Source organism: Habropoda laboriosa, unplaced genomic scaffold, assembly GCF_001263275.1.
Source record: "Habropoda laboriosa isolate 0110345459 unplaced genomic scaffold, ASM126327v1 scaffold5, whole genome shotgun sequence".
Lineage (NCBI taxonomy): Eukaryota > Metazoa > Arthropoda > Insecta > Hymenoptera > Apidae > Habropoda > Habropoda laboriosa.
In genome coordinates, this window is record NW_017100161.1 from 388,424 (window position 1) to 409,373 (window position 20,950).

Sequence of the window (20,950 nt, forward strand, 5' to 3'; positions counted from 1 at the left end):
ATTAGAAACTCTATTTTAATGAATTGGACGTGGAATTTGAAACGGGATTTATGGCCAAGTTGTCGTGTAACGAGAAACTTTGTTGGCAACCCGTTGAAGAGTATTGCAGAGACTTGGACTTTAGGTACATTTCACTCTGATGAAACGTACGTGGGATAGAAAAATGAAGACGATCGCTGGAAATTTATATTGTTGCTCGTAAAACATTTACACGCTCGATTCTTCTATTTTAATTCGAAAACTGACGAATTTATAAAAAAGGATATACTTTTGGTCAATCTGTGAAATGGAGAACGTTACAAATAGATTTGCATAGAAACGAGCGAGGAAACATTCGAAATTTGATCTATTTTATTCGAAAACCGATGAATTTTTCGAGAAGAGATATACTTTTTTCTAAGAAAAATCTCTGAAATATTGCAAAGGACGTTACGAATAAATTTGTGGTGAAGATTGTCTGAAAAATTCTACAAAGATTCAAAGATTAGAAATTTTATTTACATAGAAGGATGCAAAGACCGATACGATCACACTAAGAATTTATTCTTATGCAATATCCTTTTTCTCTCAGCTTAAAACGGTGAAACTGACTAAATATAATAACCGCATATCGGCTCTATTATCGAAACAAAAAAAATCTCTCCTTTACCGACAGATAAACCTTGTTCAAGGACCACTTTTTTTTTCAACGGCAGCCATCAAAGGAATTAATTACAAAATCTCTTCGGTCACGTTCTCTTCAGATAACTCTGCACTTTATACAAAACATCGACATTTGCGATTTACCTAAAAGATATCTTCTACCGTAGAAGCTTATCAACCGTACGTGATATCACGTCGAACAATGTACCATCCGAGAAACACAGGGTTTGCTTTTTTCGAGGTGATTATCAAATTAGCTTTCACGGTGTTCCAGCGAACGCGCCGCGATTGGAAATCGTTGGCTTTTTCACGTAACGCGTGCGAACCGATTGCATCACGGATTCGTTATTAAGCTGTTTCGCGAGCCAAAGGATGTTGTTTTGCAACGTGTTTGTATAATACAAGCCGCGGGTAAAGTTCCTCTAAAGCGTGTATTATCGAGGCGCGCGTGCGCAGAACCTTCGCCGCGGAACAATGAGAGCGTGAACGTTGAAAAATCACGTTGAACACGTAACATTCGGGCTTGATATCGTTGATTGCGCGTGAAAGAACGCGAGACAGTTTTGTCACGTGAAGAAATTTGCCGGAGTAATTATGCAAAAACCGGTGGAAACGGTTTCGCCGTTGGATGCAATTAAAATTTCAAACGAGAGGGCTGGATTTACGGGCGTCGAAGCTCGGCCGAGAATCGTTTTAACAATTGTTGACTATGTTTACACAGTTACCACGCTGTTCGTGCATACTGATGAATAATAACGCAATTCTCCACGTGAAACTACTCTGCTTTTAGGCGACGCTCGTTATTTTCTACCTGCGCGAAATGATCGAGCGCCGAAGAAATTTCGTTTCCGAGAGAACAGAGGCGTGTTCTTGTGTGAAATTTTATTCGATGACACTTTTTCAAATATTTAGTTACATCGTTACAAGATACACTCTCTCGATTCACTCTCAATTTCATCGCAAATTCGTGCGACTCTCGCGTATCGTTCCCGGTTGGCAAAGACAGTCCCCCCTTTCTCCCAAAGGTTTGCCAAATTTCCGGTGACATCTACTGTATCCTTGCAACAACAATACCAACGATACCGACGATATTCCCAACAATTTATATTACCACGAAACAACGAGGCTTCGATTTTGCATTGAATTCGTAACGCGAGAATTAATTAAAAAAAAAAAAAAAAGTGATCAATTCAGAGTTCATGATCGAAGATTGGCAAAAGGAAATAGTTAGAATTGCTAAAATGGTACGACTAATTCATCAAGTTCGGTCAACTTTTTCCCCTAGCCAGGTCATCCTGAGCCCCAATATCTTCTCGGAGCGTTTCAGACGTTTGACAAAATGCTCGCTCGCTCGTGTTTGGGAATCTTACGAAGAGCCTGCCATCACTTTCCTCGTGGAGCCACTTTTTCTGCCCATTATCTCGAGGCTGGTAACGGTGAATCCAGAAGGAAAAATGCAGCGGACGTGTGCATAATGCAATCGGCGTCGAAGCAACGCGTCGTCGTTCCTTCGTTCGTTCATTTCTCACGCAAAGGTTACACGATTAATCGCGATGGTGCGAGACGTGATTAGACGCGGATGGCGTTCCAGCCAAGTTTTTTTCGTCCAGTAATTCAGTCAGAATTCTAAGATTCGCGATTACTAGATGCATTTGTCGGTAATTCTTTCTAGGAAGACCGGTGGAGTTGTTCCACGATTGTAACGTTCATTGCGATGCACTCGAGTGTCTCGTTGTTAGGTAAGTCAATTTTTAGCGGTTTCAAGCTTTCTCGAGGAATTATTTTCGAAACTGTTATTCATCTTGCTTTCTGTTTTCAAGTGTAAGTTCTGACAGAGTTCGAGTTTATTCGGTGGACGTAGATTTGAACGATATCTGTACCAGAGAAGAAGAATTATATCAACGGACGGGAGAATTTGTAGAAATTTTTCTGTCAATTTACTTGTCCATTTTTTCGAAGTAGCGAAGATAAGAGGAGCAACGATGGCATTTATGTAATAATCCTCACTCCTTTCTTCTACATTATGTTTCATTGTCAAACTGTGTCAGGATTCTGGTTCCAGTTGTAAGATAATTAAAACATAGAGAGGCAGATTTAACGATGTCACTGCACAATTATGTTACGCTATTGTATGTGCAAGTGATTAGGGTCAGTTTGATTCAGGCAACGTCGGTTATCGTGACATCGACTTCCTATTTCGGTGAAACGAGGCACATCAGAAAAGACGTATAATTACCGTCGACAAATTAACTTCACGAGGTTCATTGTTAACAAATAAGCGGTTTCGACATTCGTTGGCTATTATACATACGTCAACGTTGCGGTTGTCCAATGCAATTATATTGATTATTTATCAGATGTATCTTACATTCAATTTAAACTCTTCTTCATGGAAATTCTTCCATCGCGATTTTCAATTTGTAATTACGATAAACTGTTTGAAAAATTAATATCAATGGTCTATTATTCTTTTAAACGAGTAGAAACATTGTTTCTTACAGTGGAGGACAAAAGTATATATACACCCTATAAAATGGAACAACTTTCTTAAAATTAGGCGAAACGACTTGAGTGTTTTTTAGAAGTTAGACAAATTAGTTTACTAGATGACGTGTAAAAAATTTTTGGAAAAAACTGCAATTTAGTCGGAATCGCGGAGAAAATAGCGAAGGTCGTTTTTACAACTTTTTTATCTGAGCTCGTAATGAAAATTTAAAAAATACGTTTTGTAGATCTATGTCAATTATACACACGCTGAACATTTGAGAAACAAGCGACAGGCATCGAAAGATGTGAGAATCTGCAGATTTATTACAGTCCTAGGCCGAAAGTCGTGAAATAGTGCGATTTTCACAATCTTTAACTGATTTCGATGAAATTTTCAGCATGTGTATAATTGACATAGATCCAGAAATCGTATTTTTTCAATTTTCCTTACGAGCTCAGATCGCTATTTTCTTCGCGATTCCGACTAATTGCAGTTTTTTCAAAATTGTTTCTACACGTCATCTAGTGAACTATTCTTTCGAAGTTCTCAAAAAAACTCAAGTCGTTTGGCCCAATTTTAAAAATGTTATTCCGTTTTATAGGGTGTATGAATACTTTTGTCCTCCACTGTATTAAAAGTAGGAAAGAAGTTCGAAGATTTTCAACGAACAGACGAAGGACGATGTTCCATAATTTCGTTAAACATATTCCAAGACTAAAATGAACGCAAATTAACCAATGTCTATCCTAATCAATCAGCAATCATAAATACTCAAATAATAAATATTCTATCATCAACCTTAGGAAGCCCAAATTCTTCCAATCAACCCTTTCACGATGGTTCAATTTCAAATTTTCAGCTTTCCTTTAATTTCTATTAAAGAAATATATTAAAAAATTAAGGTTCGAAACTTTTTGGACGTTTTTCTTTCGTTCTACCTTGTGCTTTCTCAAACTTCTTCCATTTCTCATAAAATTTCGAAGAGAATGGTAATCGTTGAACGCATCAGAACGACAATATGTAGGCATCGAAGTCCCTGAACCAGTCTACACTCTCTTCTCCATCGTTACAGGCTCTCGTTGGCGATACCCGTCAACCGCGAAGGTTACTCGAGATGCAGCATGTACGATGTAAATTACACGGAGATCCTGTTAAATGGAAGCCACGTGCCGGACCCGTCCTGGCCTACGAAAGCTTGCCAGCACGGCTGGGAATTCAATTACACCAGTGTCCCTTATGCAACTGTGGCTACCGAGGTGAGACACGAAACGTTCCACCTGCAATTTCCTCTTTTCTACTATCCTTTCTCCCTTCACCCCTCGGCAACGAACAGGTCCTTTCTTCGTCCCATTTCTAAAAGGGAGAAGTTTCAGGCGTTTTCCTGGATTCAATTTTTCCAAATTGAGATTTCAGTAACCCTTTCGCGATCATCGGTGAGATGTTTCACTTGAAGAGTCGAATAGAAATTAATCGCAGTTTAGTATCTGTTACTAAATGACAACTAAGAAATTGAAAAAAAGAGTTTAAGTCAGATTCAAGTCGCGTTCAATTATTTTTCTGTTCGAAAATTTCCAACAAAGTGTATTACACCGAATAAACTTCCTCAGCGTCGATGAAAACCAAAAAAGAAGCTTACAAATATTTCGAAAAACAAACTTGCTCAAAACGAGACAGTGTTTTGTCACAAAAAAGGAAAAAAAATGTGGTAGAGAGTGGCGGATCTGCTCGAACAGTTCGCGGTGTGTTAAGATCAACGAATGTGCTGTAACGTCCTCTCGGATTCTTTGTTCCATAGACTGAACCGTGTCTGGCATTGTTCTCCGGTGAGAAAACTTTTCCTCGAGGGGTTCCAAGCTACCGGAAGAAAGCTCGCGTTTTTTACACAGGGACGCGCGAAATCTCAAGTTTCTCTCCGTGGAACAGGAGGACGAGCACGTCTCGTCCGAGATTTTCTCCAGCTTTTTCACACAGAAGACTCTTTCGATCGAAGCTGAAAAATTCTGTTCGTCGCGAGGGGTAAATTATTCCATCTGTAGTTCTCTGTTACAGCTGGAATGGGTTTGCCAGCACGGCGCTCTGCCGACCGTAGCTCAAAGTGTCTTCTTCGTGGGCGCCATTTTTGGAGGATTGATCTTCGGATGGATCGCCGATCAATACGGCAGGATACCAGCGTTGATCGGAGCCAATTGCATGGGGTTCCTCGCTGGGGTGGCCACTGCCTTCACGAGCACCTTCTGGCAGTTCACTTTGTGCCGGTTCTTCGTTGGATTCGCCTTCGATAATTGCTTCACTATGATGTACATACTAGGTAACGCTTCGGACAATTTCTCAATCTTCTTTCTCGGCGTTTCTTCGTTTTTCAAATTGCAGCAGGATTCTTCATTTTCATTTCTTTTTCGGTCTTTCTTCGCGAAGTCGTTCTTTCATTTTCACCTTTCAACTTTTTAAACTGTTTCTCTGGTGCCTCTTCATGGTTCACAGTTTTTGTTAAGTCACAGCAGGATTCTTCACTTTTTCACTTTTTCTTCACTTTCAACTTTTTAAATTGTTCCCTTGGTGTTTCTTCGTATCACAGTTTTTTTTCTTAAGTTACAGCAGGATTCTTGATTTTCATTTTTATCTTTCTTCGGCGATTCTTTATTGGATTCCTATTTGTGCCCTTTGTTCCATTTTAATCGTTAGAGTGTGTAATTGAATCGAGTGTTCGGGAGATGTGCGAGGTAGGTGAGTATGTTAGGTGTGTTAACAGGAATAGGAAGATCTTAAGACATCGATGCTACCTTCACAATTCTTCGATTATGCTTGATTTACGAGCGACCTTCCTTCAAGTACGTGCTTTCGAATCCTTCCACTCTTTCAACAAAGTACCCTTTTGCTATGCAATAACTGGACATTCCGATGCAACTGACCATTGCACGAAGCTATGAAGACAGTGAAATATGTGTACACTTGAGAAACCAAGTGTCTGCTTTTTAAATTTTCGCTTTAAATCACTCGTGCCTTTACCATGTCGCAACAACACGATTCACAACAATGCCACGGTGTTTCATTAAACTTTCTAACGACTCAGTATGCCGTAGTATATTTTTCCAAATCAAAAATTCCAACGATTAACCCCTTCTAACATCATTTTATCATTATCGCCTTTCACCATCTACCAAATTGTAATTACTCGCGAATTAAGATAACGAGCAAAGAAATTCAATTAAAGTTCGGTCTCCTTTTTAAAATCGAACGGAACTTGGACCGATCGACGACGCATTCAACCCTTCCACGATCTGCGATTTTTATGGAACATTTCAAATCTCAAAAATCGTCGGTCCTTTGTAATTACTCGCAAATCAAGATAACAATGAAAGAAATCAAATAAATCCTCCGAGACTTCCGGCAAGTGTTCCCTAAAAATCAGCGAAAGGGCTGAAACGCATCGTCGATCGCGCCAAGTTCCACCCGATTTCCAAACGAGACCGCGCGGTGTATCGAACTTTGCGTATGTTCAAAGTCTCAAGTAGAAAGTGAACGTAACGACGAGTAATTGTTCGCAGCTGCCATAGAGAAGCTACCAGTCGACGGTAAAACTAACGAGACCAATTTTCATCCCACACCAAAAGTCACCGAAACCTGTCGCTTTCCATCGAGAACAGCAGGGTGTCTCTCCTCTCGCTGTTCCGTGCAGTGGGGAAAATTGAAACCGACGAAACTAAATACAGTGGAGCGCGCGAGCCATTAACCGTGACTCGATGACTCAAATCGAGGCTGGACAAATTTACGGCTTTTTTTCCCCCCGAAACGGCTTGTTCCACCGTCGAAAACTGGGTCAAGTTGACGAGATTCGCGTGACGTTTTGTGTACTCGTTAATTGTCCCGTCACGCGGATTTCCTAATCGTCAAGGTCGGTCGAGGAGGAAAGATTGGATCGAGTGTGAACGACCCGGTCGATAGTGAGGCGAAAGCAAAATTTCAGATAGAAAACGAGATAGCGATTATTCATTCCTTTTCACAGCGCGTAACAAATTACATCATCGAGGTCGTTGCTTTGTAAATGACCATATGCGCGCTCGAGATGCAGCGTAATATAGATAAGAAGTATTATTTATGTAGATAAAGATCGAAGTTACGAGCGGAAGGGAATTGTGCTTGCAATGGAAAGGATTTCTTTGCGAATTTTATCGTTGCTCGGATGGTAATGTCTCTCTTGCTTTGGTTTCACATTCAAAGTAGTCTAACCCTCTACTGTCGAGACACCATTTTTGGGACGTAAAGCCCGTTACAGAGTCTACGAAACTCCTCAACTTCCGGTTAGTTTATACATAAATATCGAACATTTCCGACAACTTTTCTTACTGATTTACCTTTATCACACACTTTCCTAATGAACGTTGTATGATTAATACGATAACGTTGAGTTCTAAACAGAATGGAAGAAAACAAAAAAAGGTAGAATCAGCGGAGTCTATGAGACACCACCTCGACAGTAGAGGGCTAAAGAGTAATTAAAAAAAGAAACATCTGAAATAATTACTAAAAAATAGTAATTTCTTAATTTTTTATTTTTCTTGCATCGATCGATCGATTTTTTTATTCTTCTAGTATGAATTTTTATCTCGTTTCACTTTTTTATTCTTTGCGTCAACCTTCTACTTCCCACATTTTTTTCTATTTGACGTGCTAAGAATGATCAATTTTTTTAAAAATTTTCTTGTACTTTGCTTAAATTGATTATTAATCGAACGTTTTTGGGTAAGAGAAAAATTTGTCGAATGAAAGGTATTGAGGTATGAAAAGGACCATTATACGGCAGTAGTGATCTTTTTAAAGATGGACTCACTTATGAGATACTGTATTATTTGTACGTAACATGTTCAAGAACAAGTAAATACTACTCAGCCTCGACAACTGAACACTCCAATGATTTCGACTAATCTTCTGTTGCATGCAAAAACACTTTTGATAATAGTCCACTGTGTGTACCTAAATATGAATATTCTTCAAATAGTCAATATTATAAAAATCGAAAATTGAAGACGAGAAATTTCTCCACCCAATTTTACCAACTATTTGTCACCATTTCTATTTCACTCAGACATTCGGCACCTTGAGATTTTTCACCTCTCCCAATCAACGACACAAATCTTCGCTATCTAATTTTACACGCTGAAAGAAAAACTCACTTAACGGATACAGGCGAATTCGATATCGACAACGCGATCCTTTCTTCCTTTCGTAATTTATCGCTGGTTCGATACGGTAAATCACTCGAGCATGCTCGTTAGCATCGTGTACGCTTTCAATTAACTTAGTACTCCGAATACAAGCGTCAAGTAAAGCTTAGCGTGTCGGGAGAACCAGCGTGGACTTGACAGTTACAAAAAAAGAAGGAAAAAAACGAAAGGTTAATCAGTTTCGAAATGCTACAACGACTTGTGTCCTTGTGTCTTGCTCGCGTTTCTCGGATCGATTGGAGAACGGACGAGCTCGGACAACACGCGAGATATCGTCGAGATTGTTATTATTTAATACGGTTTTGTCCGTAATTTACCTGTAAGCCCGTGTAATCACACAAGGATGTGTTCCTTTTTAGTAGAGTGTCTCGTTTTCGAGATCGACCAAGACGATACGAAATTGCCGCTGGACCGTTTTCAGCGACGAAAACAATGTGGAAAACTTCCGTCGGAGCAAAGGGAACGCGTTTTTCCGTGTGAATCGTGTTATCGTTGAAGGCGATAAACCTTGATACGGAGGGTTTCAGGGAAGCCTTTTCTGTGTTTCTCCTTGATTATTCTGTACACGCGGAGGATAATCGCGAGTATGCTAGGCGATAAACTGGAGAAAAGAGTTCGTTGGAGAGGGAAAGGCGAAGGTAGATGGTGGATGAAAGAAAAATTTGTAGTATTTCATTTAGAACGAAATCAGAGATAATTCGAAGGTAGATGGTAAGAGAAAAAGACGAAATTATAGATGAAAAATTAGAGTGGACATTTTCACGAGAGAAGCAAGCATCGAAAATTATTATAAATAATTTTCAAAACATAGATATACAGTACACTTAACTTCCAAGTCACGTTGCGTTGCAGAGGGTTAAACAATTTGCGCGAAGGAACGTGTGAAACGTTCGAAATCAAATTTGCAAACACCGTCGTCCATTTCAGCCGAATGAATTATGCCCAATGAATGTACAAACGAAGCTAATTGCGGCGAAACTGACGGCTTCGTTTCAGACAAAGCATCGACTTTACGTAAGTCGAACGTGTGCTGGTTTCTTACTCCAACGTATATTTACAGTTAAATGAAAATAATTCAACGGTAATCGTTTCTTCCGAATTCTCTATCGCGCAGTTCAACAATTCCCTGTAAACAGTTCTAAATACGCGCGTAATTAATTTAATACAGAATCGTGCAATTCCAGGCGAAGACGGCGAATTATAGACGATCCTTCAGAAAAGGGTGCAATTTTTATTCATCTTACCTTCTCTTCGTAACGCAACAACGAAGGTAAAAATCACGTCTCGAAGTTTCTCTCTTCGAACACCGACAGACGACATTGTGAATTTTCTCATTCTCACGCCGGAAGAACAGGATGAGAACGAACGAGGACGACCTTGAGTAATTAAGCTACCATTCGAGTGACTTTTCTATGTCACGAATCGTAGGCTTCGCGAAATTAGCGTCTCGTGGGTACGTCCAATAAGTTGGGAACGCGACATTAACTCGCTGATTGTGTAATAGGACAGGAAGTGGTAAATACGTGGAAATTTATCACCAGTGAACGACGTCTATTTGTACTCGTCGCAAAATAGGGAGTAATTGTTCTTAATGAAGCAACCGTGTTGGTCACTTAATGGTGGTTTGTTTCTAATCAAGAATCACCTTCAATTACTCGCCCGTTCATAGTGGCTTCATTATCCTCGTGTTGCCTGCATTCTTCTTCTTCTTCTTCTTTTTTTCGTTTATCGAAATCATCAAACTACTATATGCCCATTGAAATTATTTCTCACGGAAAAACTTCCAACGGTGCATAACACCTTTTCTCCTCTTCTTTCCATACTCTTCCGTTCCATCTTCGGAGATTTTTAACGTGCAAGTGTAACGGACCAAAATGGCGAGCAAATTTTCTATTTTCTTAAACTGCACAATTCGTCATTTTGTCTTTCCGTTGAATACATGTGTAAGTATCTTTTTGCCTCGACGTTGTTCTTGTGTTTTCAGTGTTAGAGTACGTGGGACCAAAATGGCGGACGTTCGTGGCGAACATGTCGATAGCGATGTTTTTCACGTTCGCCGCTTGCGTTCTTCCCTGGATCGCCTATTTTCTGGCCGACTGGAGGATGACTTGCATCGTCACGTCGGTTCCATTGGTCTTGGCAGTAGCCACGCCGTGGTTGATACCAGAGAGTGCTCGATGGCTGGTCAGCCAAGGCAAAGTAGACAAGGCCATCGAGATCCTGGGCAAATTCGAGCGAATAAACGGCACCAAGGTGCCTGACGACGTTTACAAACGGTTCAGAGTAAGCAACTCCATTTCTCAACCTCCTCTCCGCCAATTTCGATTCGTTTACGATACTCGGACCACTTTGTAGCGACGATTTCACGTCGTTACGTTCGCGGAAAACAGATTGTTAATCGGCAGAAACTTTGCGACAACAGGAAACCTGCGCGAAGATATGCAAAGAAGAGGAGGCAGACAAAACGTACTCTGTGTTGGATCTATTTCGAACTCCACGACTGCGTAAAATCACCGTCTTGTTTATTGTCACGTGGTGAGTACCATTGTGTAACAGGTATTGAGGAAACAATTGTGCGTTTGAAATTTCACGAGGTGAAGAGGTCCAAGTTTTTTAATCGTTTCAATCATTTTTTCCTTGAGATAGGATGGCGATTTCGTTGGTGTTCGATGGTCACGTGCGAAACGTTGATAATCTGGGCCTGGATGTGTTCGTGACTTTCACGATTGCTGCAGCAACAGAACTGCCTGCCGACACGTTCCTCACGGCCGTTCTTGATCGATGGGGCAGAAGATGGCTGGCGTGCGGTTCCCTGGTCGTTTCCGGAATCTTCAGTATCTGGGCTTCTGTGGTTTCCAACAGTTCGTATCGCTGTTTCACTATTTTCACTTATCTTCCGCATTTCTTCTCGGTAATTATTGTCCAAATTAGAAACGTCAAACGACGGAGATCTTTTTTTAAATAATTTCTATCTACTCATGATAAGGTAGAGGTTATTTTCAGATGATTACGTCGAGTGTGGTTTAGAGATACGAGAGTGACCGAAGAACACGATTTTAATCAGGAAAGATACTCGCTAATTTTTTCACACTCTTCTCACGATCGACTTACGGTATTTTCACGTTTCACTTTCAAAAAGGCTCAGTGTATTTCTCTGTTCCTCGCACTCAATTTCAGATAAACTCTGTAGACATTTTTCGACAATATTCAGTCACGTCCACGAAAATCCTCGAACGTCCACGCACCCTTCTTTCACATAATCTCCAGCACTTTACCCTAAACAGTCTTCTCTCGTATATCGTCAGCACTTTGGATCGAATATCTTTCCTTCGCGAGTTTGTCTATTTGTCTAAAAAAATTTCATTCAAACGAAACTTTCTTTTCTCTAACGATAAATTTCGTATTTCAAAGGGCGAGACTTAAATCTCCGGTATCACACGGTGAAATTTCCATTCTCACGATCAGTCTTCCGTATCGAAGATTGGAAACTTAACAGAAGGTATCGTTGTTTTCAGATATCTATGCAGCCACTTTGGCCATCCTCGGTCGATTTTGGATAAACATTTCGTACAACATCGGGCTTCAATACGCGGCCGAAGTGTTGCCGACCGTCGTCAGAGCACAGGGTGTAGCTTTGATACACATAATGGGATACGTCGCGAGCATCCTTTCACCTTTCGTCGTATATCTCGACGTCGTATCGTCGATTCTGCCTCTTCTAGTCCTGGGTATCCTTGGAATCATGAGCGGTCTTCTCACTCTATTCCTCCCGGAAACCCTGGACAAGGATCTCCCGCAGACGTTGCAGGACGGGGAGAACTTTGGAAGGGATCAGAAAATGTGGGATGCTCCGTGTATCGGAAGGTAAAGAAGTCGGCAGAGGAAAAAAGTATCCAGCTTTTCTTCTTCATACATATCTTCGAGCTTTCAATCTTCTTTTTTTTTTTCAAAGAATACTCGTGGATCTTCAAATTTTTTTCCTTCTCCGTTGAAAATGTTCCATTATTTTCTTTTCTCAACAATGTAAGGAAACATCGAAGCACTGAATTTTCTTTTCACAGGAAATGCGACGACGAAGAGATGCCACCTGTCGCAATGTTTAGATCATTCTCCCGCTGCAGTGCGAGAAACTCAATGAGGGCGTCTCTGCGTGGTGAACCTTTGAGAAGCAGTATGCTGCGAAGATCAAGCGTGAAATCGAGAAAAAGTAGTAACGCGACTACAGAAGTGGAGAGATTGTAGCGAATTGTATTCGTCTTGAAGTGTCTGTCAGCTTGATCTCGATCGATTTAAGTCTTCCAAAAACCGGGTGGCATACCTGTCCCGACTGAGTGTTATCGTGTCGAATAATCTCCGAAGGCTAACGTTTCTTACTATTACTCATTGCCATTACTATAAATACGTAAATAGATCTTCCGTTTAATCGAAAATGTCGAGTATTATCAACGACGTTCATTTTTCATGAATAACAATTTCCATTTGATAATATCCTCTCTAACCTGTTAACCGTGTTCAACTTTCCAGCAAAAATTCAATATCTAGTTTATGATTAAAAATCAGTAAAAATTGTAACCAAGTGTACGACAAAATTTCTCGATAAAAATCAATTATCGTGTTCTAAACATTTTTATAACCAACGACGAGTTAACTCGTCTTACACCAGTTAACAGGTTAAACGAACGAACATTTGAATAAACGAATTTAAAGGAAACTAAACCGAACCGATTTTTCTACGAGAATTTTCCGCTTAATCACTTTTCATCGGATTATTAATAGTAAAATAGTAGCATTGCAAGTGTAGTTGTGGTTGAAATAACTTGGCCAACGTGGTGTGCCTACACCGGTCCTGTATATACGTGTAAAAATTTCTAGGTCGATGCTAGACGTCGCCTGAGACCTCGGCCGTGCAAAGCGAACGTCACGCAACTGAGGTGGTACACCGCGAGTATTTTTATTTCACTGTAAAATGCGTTCGTAGGTATTTCGTAATAAAACCGACTAAAATCACCGGATTTCCTCGTAAGTGTTCCAACACCTGTTTCCCCGTCGACTCTGTCGATATCATGAATAAAAATGAGGATCATCCTTTTCGATCTCGTCACGTGACACGAGAGATGTTTGCGATGTCTTCGTTATTGTACGCATAAATTAACACGGGTCTTCTCGTTTAGACGTATAAGAAAAATTGTATCGACGATTGATAAACATAGCGATTATTAATATCGAGCGTGAAATGCAAATTATTTTTGTAAAAAACAATTCTCCTTTTTTTCTTATTATTCTTTGTTGAAATGATTTTCAAGGTGGCCTTGAGGATTTCTTTTTTATCATCAGCAGATACAGTCTATTATTTTTTTTTTTTTACTTTCAATGGTAGTGGAAATTATTCAGGTGTTCGTTATAAATAGGACACTTTGTATACACCAATTTAGAAAAGAATTACTCCATTTTTAACGAAACATCCTGAACACTGGGGAAGTTTTCTTTATCATCTTATCATATTTTTTCTTACTTTAAATAGCAGCGAAATACTTTAGATGATCGTTATAAATAGGACACTCTGTATGTATCAATTTAAAAACCAATCTCTTTAAACGAGAAACAAATTTTTCCCTTCCTCTTCCTCGAATCATTTCAGCGATAAACGAAATTCAGTTTCCGGTTGATATCGTCTGCTCGAGTACACTAATGCCAAAGAGAGCTTCGAGAATTGCGTCCAATGTTAAGGTTCAACAAACGAGAATTCACGACCTTTTGTCGGTGTTATCTCTAGCCAATTAATATTAAGGTGACGCAATCGTACCGCGGAGCGTGAATGTATAAAGAGTAATCAGTTGTACAGGCGTTGCGGGGCGATAGTTTCCCGGTACCAAGTTCGCGTCGGTTAGGGTATCAAGGAGAGTTATGTCGTCGATGGTACACGGGATTAATCTTGTCTCTTGACGTTCGTACGTATGTAAATGAGGCGTCTGTAACGTTTCGTCCATGATCGTCGCCGTACCTTTTGCCTATGTAAAATGTGAAAGGAACTGTATCTCGTGTGCAAATTTCGATCTCTGTTGCCGCGTTCCCTTCTTACAATATCAATTCATGATGAACAGATTAGAAGATATTCTAATTCTAATTATCTTTTGTTCAGTGTTACTTCATATTTCTTCGCGTGTCCGTTTAAGCTCCGAGAAATTTTTCGATAGGATCGATCTGGAATTCCAGCACACGCCTTTGCAGTGAAATTTCTTGAAAACGTTTTTGCTTCAAAGAGAAAAATTGGAAATTGTCACTTCATTTTTCTTAACTTTTGCAGCGAAATTTTGGAAAAAGTATTACCTCCCCGGAGAAAAAATTCTAAATTTTTAGGAATGTATTTTAAAATTGCATTTCCGCTGTAAATTTCTTTCAATTTTAAAATAAACGAAACTTGAGTAAGCCTTTAAATAAATTAACCTCCCATAAATAAAATCCAGAATCCAAGAAGTAAAATTTCAGCCAACCCTTCGCGTCAGTGGAGTTCAAAGGGTTAACTTGTATTTGTAGATCATATTTGTAATTATTCGAGTAACAGTACATCTCTATGTAGTTTATTTTAAGGAACGATCGTAGATAAGCCTTTTATAGCAATCACTCGTATTAGCAACGTCAACCTCAAAAGATGAATGTACGTATAGATTAGTACTGGAGCCTCGTGAATATTTAATGAAACAAAATCTAGTTAGTCTAGATGGGGATTATCAATCGTGACACATCTGTCGATCCACGTCTTCATGAATTTTCATCGACACCTATGCATCTATTAATTGCTCAATTTTACAACCACAATACATACATACATCGTATTCTTCTACTATTATATAATAAACAAATATTCTTATTTTTTCAAATATAATCGAACAACTAGTAAATCGTATCGTAAAATGTTTCACTCCAATTTAACGCGAGTAATAAATAACCACACCCGTTGCAACGTTTGATAATCTTGAAACAGTCTAACATGGAACAAATGGTATTCTGCATGCATGATATACGAGCATTGAGAAACGCATCCATTTTTCAACAACGAAGTGTCGCGGCGATAAATGGTCCTTGCGGAGCTCCACCGTCAAGCTTTCATTTGCAAATTTCTCAGTTTTTTTCTTGGTCGGAATAATTATCGACACTCTGAAAAATTCAGAAATCGATTGACCTAATGTGTATTTAATACATTTCAAGGCTAGCATTCGTACGTGTTGCGTCGCGCGTTTCGAACAAGCGGTATGTTCGAGAGTGGTGGCGCAGGATTGTCGCTGGTTCGTGGTGCGGGTTGTTTGCTGGTATGAAGTCGTGGTGTGGTGAGGTTGCACGTATTTTATTATGTTAAATGAAAAAGACTTTATTTCGAAGAGTGTTTGTCTATTTTCCCTTTTTGATCCGATGTGCGCCGCGTTGGTGCGCTTATTTATAAAAAGGTTCAGGGGTATAAGGTGGTGGTCTCCGCCAATGGGAACGGGTCTACCCCCTTGGACGGTCCTCCCTGGCCCGCGAGCATGCCGACCACCCTGAAATTTCCAAGTTGGCGGTATGTCGCGATGGCGGGGGAGTGAGGCCCAAGGGGTGGCCCGCGCGTCGCGGGATTTTGGGCGGTCAGGGAGACGCGAGAGGTTTTATGACATGTCTATGTCTATCGAATGTTCACGAGTGGGCACCGAGAAGGCACATGGCCCGCAGAAAAGTTATTTTTCTGCAGCCATAAAACGCTTCCTGGGCTTCGTGGGCAATTTGAAAGAAAAATCAATTAACGCGAAGAAGAGAAGGGGCGCATTGAAAAATAGCGTAAACAGGCGTCCATGTCATAAACCCAATCCCTAACAGTACGTTTATCTTGCAAGAGTGAATTGTTATAGCGACAGTCACTGCGAAATTCCCTGACAACCCCAGTTCCACCATGAAAACGACAATAAAGAAAAGAAACTCGTCTGGAATAATTACTAGAAAATAGTAATTCAAAGTAGTCTAAATAATCATTAAAAAAGAAACACATCTGAAATAATTAGTAAAAAATGGTAATTCGAGGTAATCTAAATAATAATTAAAAAGAAAACAGAAGACCACCTTCTCCTTTCCTTTACGCGCGAAGAATTGGATAATTAGCAAATTATATCGCGAATTAAAGGAAAAAGCAGACACGTTGTAACGTATGTTGAACGAAGCGTAAAGGAGAGATAACTGAAACAGAGAAGAAAGGAAAAATGAAAATGGACTCGATAGAATAATTGTGGAACAACTTCAGTCGCTTCGTCTCGTTCGTAATCGCGATACGTAAAAGAAATACGTATGCTGATCCGTCCAGAGCGAATTACGTAAAGATGATAAAGATCTAGATGCAGAATTCCCTTCGCACGGGTTTACCATCGACGGTGAAAGCATTTTCATTTCTGCCTCGACGTGAACGCAACGCGAGACCAGCGGATTCCGCTCGCGTTACGCAAAGATCTGCCAAGGCAGCCGGGATTGTCGGAGGAACCAATGTCGTTACACGAACGAAATATTTTTATCATTTTTATCTGGTCGTCTCCTATCGTTGATTAACGAAGAGGGAGAGAGGGACGTGGTTGAAGCAATTGTTTCGTATCAGTGTTTTATCCAATTTGCAATTTTAATCGGGAAATCAGCAGAGAATTCTAACAGAATCATTTTTTACTACAGCTCATTTGTACCGAAAAAGAGACTACATGTATTATTTGAATTTATTCAAATTTATTTCAAGCCTGTAGGATCAATTTTCATTTTGTCAATGTCAAGTTGATCGGATGAAATGCAATTTCTTTTGAAATTCAACGGAGATCCAGAATTTTACATTTCTATCGATGAAATGATTTCAAAGAAGGCAACTGTTTGAATAAAATATATATTTGCAGAGTGTCGAAGTTAACGAGTTCGTGTTAAGAGTGAAAAAGAGAAGAGAATTACAATAGCTCTCCGAAAAAAGTGGGAAGAAATTGTGGAACCGGGAGGCGAATACGTTTTTTCACAAAGTTTAGGTTTGAAATATTGATCTAAATTTCGGGACAAAATTAGGCGCGAATTTTTTGAAAATCCCAAAGTCTTGTGGAGAGAGAAGATTTTTCATGCAATTTAGAGGGATAGGTAATTGAAATATCGATCTAAATTTCGACATAAAATTCGGCGCGAATTTTTTGAAAATTCCAAAGTCTCGCAGAGAGAAAAGATTTTTCATACAATTTAAAGGGATATTTGAAATATCGATCTAGATTTCGACACGAAATTGGGCACGAATGTTTTAAAAAATCCCAAAGTCTTGCAAAGAGAGAAAAGATTTTTCATATAATTTAAAGGGATATTTGAAATATCGATCTAAATTTCGGCACAAAATTGGGCGCGAATTTTGAAAATTCCAGCATGTCGAGGAAAAAGAAGGTGAACGATAGGTCTAGGATTCATTTCACGAAAACTCGCGTGTTCCCTGTTAACGCGAGCACATCAACGGAAATAGCATCGGAGGTCTCTAATTATACCGTCCGCAACGTTATTTATACACGCGAAGCGATGTAAGAGTATATTCGTCGTATTTCGCAGTTGTCCTTATCTCGCATGTTCGATTAGTCGCGACAGATCGAGTTAGAATAAAACCTGTTGAAATAAATACTACACAGACACGGTAACTGATCCATAACTGTGCCTCTGTTATCATCGGTGCCAGTGACCGTTAAATTTGCCATGAGAAATATGTCGTAGATTGGATTTCAAGTCTCCTCCATTTTTCAGTAGGTATTATCACTTCCATGCCGATAATTATTGATAATTATTGTAATTTCATTTTTTGCTTACTTTGAATTTACTTTTTATCTTAAAAGTATTTCTTTGAGGAATTTTCATATTTTGCTGGAAACTTATTTCCTGAAATTTTTCAAATTAAATTTTCTTCAGAATTAGAGCTGAATTTAGCGTACGATATTTTCTTCAAATTATCCTGTATCTTATTTATAGTTAATAGTTTCCAGTATTGTATTCAGATTTTGCAAAATAATTTATCTATTCTTAATCAATTTTTCAATATGTCTTTTTTTTTAAATACGTTAGTTCCTTTTCCGTCATTTTGCTTCTTCGTTCTCTCCTTCGTGTATTATGCACCACAATGTGTCTATACTGGAAAATAAATAAATATTTTCGACGTCTGGTGGATTCAACATCTTTCCATCCATCAACTCCGACCATTTACCCTGAATCTCGTGCAACAACAAAGCCCGCCGAAGGACCAGCAGAAAGCATTGTAACGCTGGATGGAAAAGAAAATAGAGTTCGATCGATGATAGTAGAACACGTGGTCCCTGACGCTCGCGATTCGAGAATCGTGCGAAATTGCTTCGCCTTGCCAGTCAACAATGCTTCCTCTCCTTCTCTATTCTCTGGCAAACAAGTGTCATCGAGTATCGCATTCGTCTTCGCTAAGCAACCTTCTACATATATGTACATATATCAACGATACGCGAGTTGGTCTTCCCTTCATATTCGTACAAATCCTCGCTGCCATCGGACGTGTTCTATTTTTCCCCTTCTTGGATGAGAATTGTGTCAATTATTCCGTCAACCGTTTCGAAGTTAACGATCGACGATCGAGGTGCTTCAGTGACGAGGAAATTCTTCGATCGAGAAGAAGGACGTGAGCTTCAAGTCAACGAGAGTTACGAATAATTGACTCGAAGTTGAAATCACCGAGAGTTAAAACTGACTCGAAGTTGAAATCACCGAGAGTTAAAATTGACTCGAAGTTGAAATCACCGAGAGTTAAAACTGACTCGAAGTTGAAATCACCGAGAGTTAAAATTGACTCGAAGTTGAAATCACCGAGAGTTAAAACTGACTCGAAGTTGAAATCACCGAGAGTTAAAATTGACTCGAAGTTGAAATCACCGAGAGTTAAAACTGACTCGAAGTTGAAATCACCGAGAGTTAAAATTGACTCGAAGTTGAAATCACCGAGAGTTAAAACTGACTCGAAGTTGAAATCATCGAGAGTTAAAACTGACTCAAAGTTGAAATCACCGAGAGTTAAAATTGACTCAAAGTTGAAATCACCGAGAGTTAAAACTGACTCGAAATTGAAATCACCGAGTGTTAAAACTGACTCGAAGTTGAAATCACCGAGAGTTAAAACTGACTCGAAGTTGAAATCACCGAGAGTTAAAATTGACTCGAAGTTGAAGACATTGAAAATTGCAAGTGGTCGACTTGAAGTTAAAGACACCGAGAGTTGCAAAAGTAAAAGTACAACAAGTCATTGGTCCATCGAGTGATCTCATCGAATGGAAGTTGGATCAACAACGACCGAGGTCGACTGCCAAAAGTGGAAACGTGTCTCGGTACCAATCCACACAGACATCAAAGTGGAAGATGGTTTTAATTGCTCGTTACGCTCATAACAGCGCCAACGGTGCTGTATAATCAATCGCCTGCCAAATCTCGTCTTATTTCGAGCGAATAGGAGCAAGAAGTGGTTGTGATTCGAAGATTCGCTCGAAACTCAGGTACACGTAAGTCACCGAACATTTCATAATCGACGAGAAGAACAGAATAAATTCTGTTTTGATTTTTCTCATCATTTTCAACCACCCATTTTTATTCCATTATCGTTGAAAGTGATTCTATGCAGGTGAATTCTATTTCATGTACGAAAGTTATTATTTTTCCTCCTCAATCAATATACAGGGAATTTTCTCCAATTATTTTTACTAAGTTCACGCAATCACACGTTGCATAATCTATGTTATCGATTAGATAATGCTAGAAAATAAATAAACTCTACTGTGCACGTAATAACAGGTCAGATGTTTCTCAGATAATTTACTTCTTCAGAATTTTGTCGTGCGTTAAAAGCGAAGGAAAGAATTCGCGATACTTTTCATTTATCATCGTGCGTTTGCCTTTGTAAGCGCCTTTCCATTTTGCATACAAGAACGGGCACAGGTGTCCGCCGTTGCTTTCAGGCACGCATATTTCCCATAATTTTATATTCCAAAGGGGTCAGTTATTTTCGACACCAGTCACTTTCACATTAGCGACAGTGGCATTGGTATTTCTAATCAATATCCATGTCTTGAAAGTAGTTTTCCTGTTAAACCAGCCTCTTTCGACATTTGCTCCACATAGCAATCTTAGTTCACTCTTTCGCCCTTCCCTCGACAGGACCAATCAAATCTAACTAAAACAAGATCCTTAGGCCAGCTTGAGTCGAAGGGGTTCGGACCTAACTAAAATTTTCTCAAATTAATACGCGAGTGTCTCTCGTCGAATACAGCAAAATCTACCTACTCTTCAAATTACTCTAACGATAACCTAACAGTGACTCTTTGAATTTTCAAAGCAGATTTGAAAATATTTCCAATACTTTTCCAATCACCTTCAATGGCGAAAATCGTAAAACAGAAGTCTCTCCTGTTAAACCACAAATAATATGAAAACAATGAAATATTCAATAATAAAAAAGGAGATAAAGAAAATTAATTCTACACCACAATAAACGAAACTTGCCACACTTCTCTGTCGGTACACTAACAAACCAATCAAATTTACCGATTGAATTAGAAAAATCTGTACAAATTACGCA

The 20,950-nt window shown here is 39.4% G+C and overlaps 1 protein-coding gene across 1 annotated transcript in view; it reads left to right on the forward strand.

Moving 5' to 3' along the window:
* Positions 1-12,985, forward strand: part of LOC108578266 (organic cation transporter protein) — a 17,412-nt gene extending 4,427 nt beyond the window's left edge. Inside the window, exons 3-9 of the mRNA XM_017941559.1 lie at positions 4,203-4,386; positions 5,180-5,438; positions 10,337-10,635; positions 10,775-10,887; positions 10,999-11,213; positions 11,868-12,216; positions 12,414-12,985. Of these exons, the coding sequence (XP_017797048.1) occupies positions 4,203-4,386; positions 5,180-5,438; positions 10,337-10,635; positions 10,775-10,887; positions 10,999-11,213; positions 11,868-12,216; positions 12,414-12,594 (1,600 nt within the window). The 3' untranslated portion in view covers positions 12,595-12,985. The remainder of the gene's footprint in view (positions 1-4,202; positions 4,387-5,179; positions 5,439-10,336; positions 10,636-10,774; positions 10,888-10,998; positions 11,214-11,867; positions 12,217-12,413) is intronic.
* Positions 12,986-20,950: the final 7,965 nt, after the last annotated feature.